The sequence below is a fragment of the Bactrocera oleae genome, chromosome 6 (assembly GCF_042242935.1).
Source record: "Bactrocera oleae isolate idBacOlea1 chromosome 6, idBacOlea1, whole genome shotgun sequence".
NCBI lineage: Eukaryota > Metazoa > Arthropoda > Insecta > Diptera > Tephritidae > Bactrocera > Bactrocera oleae.
Genome location: NC_091540.1, coordinates 33,200,575 through 33,209,151, shown reverse-complemented (window position 1 = coordinate 33,209,151; position 8,577 = coordinate 33,200,575). Strand labels below are relative to the sequence as shown.

At 43.7% G+C, this 8,577-nt stretch overlaps 1 protein-coding gene across 2 annotated transcripts; it reads left to right on the top strand.

Annotated features, from left to right (window-relative positions):
• Positions 1 to 897: 897 nt before the first annotated feature.
• On the top strand, positions 898 to 8,320 carry LOC106624355 (oocyte zinc finger protein XlCOF28). 2 transcript variants are annotated; one of them, XM_014244078.3, is made up of 6 exons: positions 898 to 1,197; positions 1,259 to 1,568; positions 6,309 to 6,632; positions 6,756 to 6,982; positions 7,053 to 7,199; positions 7,267 to 8,320. In XM_014244078.3, the coding sequence occupies exons 1-6, from the start codon at positions 1,051 to 1,053 to the stop codon at positions 8,281 to 8,283; spliced, it is 2,172 nt and encodes a 723-aa protein (XP_014099553.2). In that variant the 5' UTR covers positions 898 to 1,050; the 3' UTR covers positions 8,284 to 8,320. The 2 variants fall into 2 exon arrangements, with proteins under 2 accessions (XP_014099553.2, XP_014099552.2); XM_014244077.3 differs by having other exon boundaries at positions 6,309 to 6,982.
• The last annotated feature ends 257 nt before the right edge of the window (positions 8,321 to 8,577 follow it).

Here is an 8,577-nt window from a genome sequence, read left to right as displayed (position 1 = left end):
GTTCGATCACTAGATTGTTAAATGAAAGTCCAAATTTAATGGCTATACACTTATCTTTATATCTAATTCCAACAACTTAACACTTATTGCTCGTTATTTGAACTTACAACTTCTTACTTAGGTCTTAATTGCTCATAGCACGACACCACTCTAACCAGAAATGTGTGTGCTACATAATCTGGCAGCCCTTACATAGTTCATCTTTAATAAATGTTCGTCCAGAGAACGTATATTATAATATATCATAATATACGTTCTCTGACAATATACCAAAAACTAAAAACATTGTATAAGCCTACAAGTAACCAAAGAATCAGCTGTTTTCCTATGTGTGTGAAACAGCTGTGATCACCTGATTGAATATGCCTTTTTTTGACACAGAGTTTTAAATATAAGGATGTAGTTTAACAATTTGTTTATGAATATAAATTCGTAATGGAAATAATAATGAAAACTTTCAAGAATATTATCGAAACAAATGGGTTTTATATATTTATTGCCTCTCCTCACCACCTCTGAGGTTGCAAGATAGGCGCGTTACCGATCACAGTAATATTTTTGATAAAATTGGAAACATTAAATAATATTTCAATACAATAAATAATAAGTTAAATAATACTATGTAAATTGAAGCTTTACGAATTATGACAACCGAAAAATATTTGAATATGTAATAAAAACATTCTTAAAGTTATAAATGTTAAAACTTAACACGGCAACACACTATAGCAGATTTGTGGCATTTGGACGTTTTAGTAGTAGAATATTGGTTGGCAACCTGTACCAAGTGTGACTTTAGTACTAGAATATAAGCAGGCAACCCGTACCAAGTGTAATTTAGTAGTAGAGTTTATGAGGCAACCCGTACCAAGTGGGACATTTCTGCGTGTGTATTAGTGAAAATCTTAGGTTGGTTAATTGTAGATTTATACAATGCTTAAATCGTCAGAGATAAAAGTATGCAGCTGATCTAGTTCCTCATTTGCAATTTATTCATACATAAAATATAAAATATATAAATTGTACATTTTTATCTATGATTGTTGGAGAATGGAATTCAATGAAATTTTTACAAATGAAGAAAGAATTTGTCGCCTATGCGGCGAAAAGCAACATAATGTCATAGAACTTTCTGGAAAGGATAGTAACGATATTAAATCTTTAGTCAGACGCACTCTTGGCTTTTTGAATATAAAGGTAAATTACATTATTTTCTTGCCCTTGTCTATAATGTACATGAGTTCTTTTACGTGTTTAGTACAAAGAAAATGATTACTTTCCAAATTGTTTATGCGTCGCTTGTCATTTGGATGCTGAATCAACAGATAAATTTCTTCAAATGGTAGAAGAGGGACAAAGGAAATTGACGCAAAAGTTAAGAAGGAAAAATGTGATGTCAATTGATGGGGAAAATTTTATTGACGGAGCTCCCACTCCCACTACAGGTCCAAAATTATCAAAGCACACCCCTCCTAAAAAATTCACTAAACGTGTAAGAAAAAAGAAAAAACGTTTTCCTTGTGATCCTTCTCCTTACCTTGAGGGTGAACAAATCGATGTCAGTTTAGGTAAGAAGATTAACTTCAATATAAAGCATACACTATAGTTAATTGTTGTTGTTGTTGTTGTTATAACGATTATCTAATCCCCGTTTGGGTGATAAATTCTAGATTCGTTGTCGTCGAGGTCATCTAACGGAAGGCCCAGGAAACGAGCTGTTTCGACGGGGTCGGACCATAGGGAAAGGGGTGTTAGATGAGTGGGGTTTGTAGGGCATGCAAAGAGGTGGTTAGTGTCATGCGGAGACTCATTGCATGCAGGACATGTGTTTAGTATGTCGGGGTCTATTCTGGATAGGTAGGAGTTTAACCTGCTACAGTATCCAGAACGAAGTTGCGCGAGGGTCACTCTAGATTCGCGAGGCAACTCGAGCTCTGTGTCTGCAATGGGTGGTGGTTTGACTCGTATTACGCCATTCACTGAAAGGGAGTCGGTGAAGGTGTTAATGGCTCCACTGTGAATGGCGGTCAGTGCTTGTCTGAAGTTAGTTGCGTCCGAAGTCTGGTCGACGTGCTGTCTGATGTCGTCGACGTAGTCAAGGAAGGACCTCTTGATGTTCCTAGGAGGCTGCTCCGCTGCAAGCAGGCGTCTGCAGGGGTGGTTTCTGCGAAAACATCCCAGCAGAAACTGCTTGGAGAGGAGCTCATTATGTTCCTTAACCGGAAGCATACGGGCCTCACTGTGTAGGTGTTCGATTGGGGACATCAAGAGGCACCCCGTGATAGTCCGGAGTGCAGTGTTCTGACAAGTCTGGAGCTTCTTATTCTGCGTGTCCCTACATCCAGGCGACCATATTGCGGCTGCATAATTGAGGACCGGCCGGCCGATTGCCTTGTATGTTGCCAACAACGTTTCTTTGTCCTTTCCCCATGAGCTGCCGGCAAGCGACTTGAGGATTTTGTTGCGGCTCTGTACTTTGGCAGTTATCGCGGTCGTGTGAGGAGTGAAAGAGCACAGACTGTCCAAAGTGACGCCTAAAATTTTAGGGTTATTTACTGTCGGAATTTTTGTGCCATCGACTGAAATGTTCAGGTCCAGTCTGTACTCCTTCGTCCAATTGGTGAAGATGGTCGCTGTGGATTTAGTGGGGGAGAGTGTTAAGTTCCTTGCAGAAAAGAAGCGAGAAAGATCGGAGAGGTAGCCGTTTACTTTTGAACACATGCCATCGATTCCATTGCCCGACGTCAATATCGTACAGTCATCTGCGTACGAGGTCATTGAAATTCCCGCTGGTGGCTGGGGGAGTTTCGAAATGTAGAAATTAAACAGTAGCGGGGAGAGGACACCGCCCTGCGGAACCCCCTGTTTAATTTTTCTGAGTTTGGAGTTTTGACCTCGAAATAGTACGGATGAGTGTCGACCGCTCAGGTAGTTCATGGTCCACCGCTTCAACCCTGGAGGGAGCGTTGATTGTTCCAGGTCCTCAAGTAGCGTTGCGTGATTGACTGTGTCAAAAGCTTTTGACAAGTCCAACGCTACGAGGATCGTCCTCTCGCAGGGTGGCTTCTGGTTCAGGCCATGAACTATCTGGGCGTTTATGACGCTAAGTGCTGTGGTGGTACTGTGCACTTTACGGAAACCATGCTGATGGTCTGCTAGGCTCAGGTGGTGGGTGAATGACGGGAGTAACAAGGCCTCAAGTGTCTTCACTACTGGGGAAAGGAGAGTTATCGGGCGATAAGACTCCCCTTTGTTGGCGGGTTTCCCAGGTTTCAGTAGTGGGACCACTCTTCCGACTTTCCACACATCGGGTATTTGAAGAGTGGATATCGACAGGTTGAGGACCTTGGTGAGGTAGTTTACTCCCGTTGGGCCTAGATGTTTTAACATCAGCATGTTTATTCCGTCAGGGCCGATGGATTTGGATGATTTCGCCTTTTTGATGACATTCTGAACCTCCTCATCGGTGAAAGTAAGTGGTGCGCAGTCTTTTGGCATTTTGCGCAACCGTCGGGTAACACATCGTTTGGCCTTGTCGGTCGAAGGGTGCAGTATAAACTGCCGGCTAAAGTAGCTCGCGCACTTCTTCGGGTCCGAGGAGGCATGGCCATCGAATTGGATTTCAACCCGATCGTCATGTTTCCTCGGATTTGACAGGGCCTTGACAGTAGTCCAAAGCTTACTCACACCGGTGGAGAGGTTGCAGGACTTCAGGTGCTCTATCCATTTTGTCCGCTTATGATGGTTTACCATTTGCCGAATCTCCAAATTGAGATCCCTTATTCGGGGATCACAGGGATCGGCATGGCGTAAGGTGTCGCGCTCATTTGCTAATACAGCTGCTTCGGCTGGGAAATTAGGGCGGAGTTCCGCTATTCTTCCAGCCGGTATGAAGCGAGCTGTAGCAGCAGCGATCACCTTGCGGAATTGACGCTCGCCAACGATGACGTCCGTAGGGATGGATAGTGCGTTGAAGGTGCTCTCAGTAAATTCTGTGAAGCCGACCCAGTTAGCTTTGTTAAAGTTAACATAGGTGCGGTTATCCACAGAAATAAAGTCAGGAGGTTTCTCGATCGAGATAATTATGGGCAGATGGTCTGATGCAAGAGTTAGCATAGGTCGCCAGGTTATACTATTTATCAGACCACCGCTAGCGATGGTAATATCTGGCGAGCTATTACAGGTGCCCATAATTTTGGTGGGGGCTTCGTCATTCATTGTGCAGAATGTCGAATCGTCTATCTGTTCCGCCAGCTCCATCCCCCTACGATCGTTTGACAGGCAGGAATGCCAAAGATCGTGATGCGCGTTAAAGTCGCCTAGCACCAGACGGTTTTCACCACGAAGTAGCGCATCTATATTCGGGTGATATCCTGTTGGGCAACATGTAACTGGGGGGATGTATATATTAAATATTTCGAGCTCGATATCGCCTGACCGGACAGCTATTCCCTGACATTCTAGGGTAGTGTCCCTGCGGTCGATGTCAACATCGATTAGACGATATTGCACGGTGTTGTGCAATATGAAGGCTAGGCCTCCACCATTATCTCGCTCGCGATCCTTACGTAAAACGTTGAAACCTGCACAACTCAGAAGATCTGAGCGGCTGTTTAACTTGGTTTCTTGGACCGCAGCTATCGTTACGCGCTCCCGGCTCATAAATGCAACTATCTCCTCGATCTTGCTCTGGAGTCCGTTGCAGTTGAATTGTAAGAGTCGCGTTTGTCGCGGGTGTCCAGTCGTGATCCTAGGGGTGAGTGGGGTGCGTGTAGGTGGTGGTTGTTGCAGCTGTGCTATCCGCATGGTCGCCAGGTTATACTATTTATCAGACCACCGCTAGCGATGGTAATATCTGGCGAGCTATTACAGGTGCCCATAATTCTGGTGGGGGCTTCGTCATTCATTGTGCAGAATGTCGAATCGTCTATCTGTTCCGCCAGCTCCATCCCCCTACGATCGTTTGACAGGCAGGAATGCCAAAGATCGTGATGCGCGTTAAAGTCGCCTAGCACCAGACGGTTTTCACCACGAAGTAGCGCATCTATATTCGGGTGATATCCTGTTGGGCAACATGTAACTGGGGGGATGTATATATTAAATATTTCGAGCTCGACATCGCCTGACCGGACAGCTATTCCCTGACATTCTAGGGTAGTGTCCCTGCGGTCGATGTCAACATCGATTAGACGATATTGCACGGTGTTGTGCAATATGAAGGCTAGGCCTCCACCATTATCTCGCTCGCGATCCTTACGTAAAACGTTGAAACCTGCACAACTCAGAAGATCTGAGCGGCTGTTTAACTTGGTTTCTTGGACCGCAGCTATCGTTACGCGCTCCCGGCTCATAAATGCAACTATCTCCTCGATCTTGCTCTGGAGTCCGTTGCAGTTGAATTGTAAGAGTCGCGTTTGTCGCGGGTGTCCAGTCGTGATCCTAGGGGTGAGTGGGGTGCGTGTAGGTGGTGGTTGTTGCAGCTGTGCTATCCGCATGGGCGGTTGTCGCACTATGGTGTTGGTTGGCGACGCCACTGTTTGTGATTGCGGGGGCAGACTCCCACAGCATGGGGCAACATACAACGCACTCCACTCTCGTGTGGTGCGCAGGCCAGAACACGACAGAAAGTGACACCAGCCAGTACAAGAATTGCACTTGACTGATGTGACATTCCGGCGTATTATGGTCTGACACACGGAACAGACTGTGCGAGGAACCAGGAGTTGCTGTGTGGTTCTCGCACGGGGATTGGAGCTGGATGAAGGTGGGGGGGGGGGAGGTTGGTCAGATTGGGAGTTGTGCTGTCTTTGTGAGCTCCTAAGGACCGTGGAGGTCCTATTTTGGCCACTCGACTGGAGTGGCAGCGCAGTGCGCGAACATGGTGCAGGTTGCACGGCCGTTGAGGCAAATGTCGCATTATTGCGTTGACAGCATGGGGCCACGTAACTCGTGGTCCACTCCCTGTGTGTCTTAAGGCCCGAGCAGGTCTTAAGATGGCTCCATCCATTGCATGTATTGCACCTAACCGAGGTGGAATTTGGATGGAGCCTTTTTGCGCATACGCAGCAGTAGAATACCTCGGGGCCCGGGTTGGACTCGATGCCAGCACGGGTCAGGAGGATACGGAGCAACCCTGCTGCTAGGCGTTGCTCCAGTGACGACAAACTTAATCTAAAACTTACCGATCCAAACAGGGTTAGATCGTCGAAATAACAGCCCTTGGCCGGATAAAATCCGGGTCAATTCCGGTATCGCAGAACCGGCTGTTGTGGGAATTGTATAGTTAATTGTATTCCTCTTCGCAATAGAAATAAATTCAGACAATTCTTCAGAGATAAACACTGGAACGCTCATCACTATACAACCAATTGCTGAATTAAGATCTGCAAATGGGTCGTCTTTAGCAGAAATAATTTCAGTTGGTTCAGATGCTCCTATGCATCAGTCAACACCCACTAAGCCAGAAATACGTATGATATGTGAATACTGTAAAGAAGTCTTTACAAAACAACACATATTTCTAAGACATTTACGGACGCATAATGATTCTCTATATAAATGTTTGGCGTGTGCATCAAAGTTCGAGACATTAACTAACGTGAAGAAACATCACAAGCTTACTCGTCATAAAGGTACAACACTTCTGACCAAAACTAACACTGAAAATAATGAAAAACAATCGCCGGACAAAAAATCCGAAACCACAATTAATATAGTTGTAAATGATGAAGGACATATCACATCTATTAATTCAGATGTAAATGCAACGCCCAAAGGAAACGATGAAACTGCTAAGTCACCGGTAAATATAGCTGAAAATATAGAGCAGGTACGATCAGTTTTGTCGCCTAAAATAAGCTCGTTTAAATGTTTGAAGTGCAACAAATCATATAAAACTCACTATTCGGTGTTACGTCATCACAAACAAGTCCATGTGGGCATTCGACCGTACAAGTGTCAATATTGCACTGCCAGCTTTAAGGTAAACTAGAAACAAAACGTCTTTATTATTACCTCGATTAATACTTTTTTGTTGCATAATTACTTTACAGCACACTACCAATTTGACTTATCATATGGCTAAACACACCGGTATACGAAATTTTAAATGCAATATATGCTCCAAGGCATTTGTACATAAAAGCGAGCTGACTTTGCACATGCGAACACACACCGGTGACAAACCTTATGTCTGCAAGGTTAGTAAACACTTTTTTTTAACTCTTGAATGGAGATCATCACTGCTTCCAATATCCGTACATCTAGCACTGTTCCAAAGGCTTTGCGCATCGTTCCAATATGGTCACACATATGCGATTGCACTCTGGTCAATTACCGTTTAATTGCGAAACATGCGGCGCAAATTTCAACAGCAGTTCCCATTGGAAACTGCACAAACAAATGCATCTAAAACACGCACAACGTGCAGTCCTCGCACGTTTGCAGGGCAATAAAGCGAAAAATGCCATATTAAGCGATACACTTGAATCTACTGTTAATGCATCTTCAACACAGACTTACGACTCCGTCCAAAAATCAAATGTTCCCATGTCCTTGCTTCGTTCAAAAGTTACAAACGTAAAGTCTGTTGAGGTATTGCCACCTCTCAAAACATTACCCGGTCCTAACATCGTTATTAGTAAAGACGAATTGGAAAGGCTCATTCTTACAAATATACCCATGAGTGTTAGCACCGCTCCTAAGGGCACCCAACTTAGATATAAATGCGATCGGTGTTTTCAACGTTTCAATTTGAAATCTGCTTTGACGAAGCACTTGCGTACACACACGGGAGAAAGGCCTTATAAGTGCCCATTTTGTCCGCGAACATTTGCTGATGCATCAAATTTTAAACGTCACAAGACGCTACACAAAACAGCCACGGAAGAGTTACAAAATGTCACCAAAAAATATAAGACTTCTGATTTGTTGCATGAATTTCAGCGTGATAGAAAAAAAGCACTTCCTGTTGGAAATGTCTCACCAACCCATAGTGTAGCATCAGATCCCGATCCAGACGGTTTGGAGGCACATCAACTAACAAGCGCACCTTCGCCAAAAAGTGCTTCCGATGTCAGTGATACTGTCGTTGATATGCTGCACAGCATAGCTGGCGAAACAAAGTGGAAGATATCAAGTGGCCACGATACTTCCCATAGTACAAGCGAGGTGAATGTTTTACACAGACCTGCAATTCCCAAATCTCCACAAAAACTAATTTGTATTTCTTATCCGAATCCAGCGAACCCCAGTGATAACAAAATTACTACTTTTTATGTGTAAATAAAGTTTTAAAGTTTTAAAAGTTATACATATCGTATGTATGTAAATTGTTATTTTTATAAAAATTATGGTTTAGTGTAAGAATTAAACAGTATTACAGCGGTGATAAGTAAGGCTGGAACTTACGATTTTATACCCAGTAATATGTCTACAAAATATATTTCACTGTATAAGATAAGTGGCCATACCCTGTATTTTTAACATGATTTGCTAATCGGACAAACACACATAAATCAGAGAATGTTAATGATTAGAGAAGACGCAAATGTTAGATCTAATCTTTTTGAGTACTAA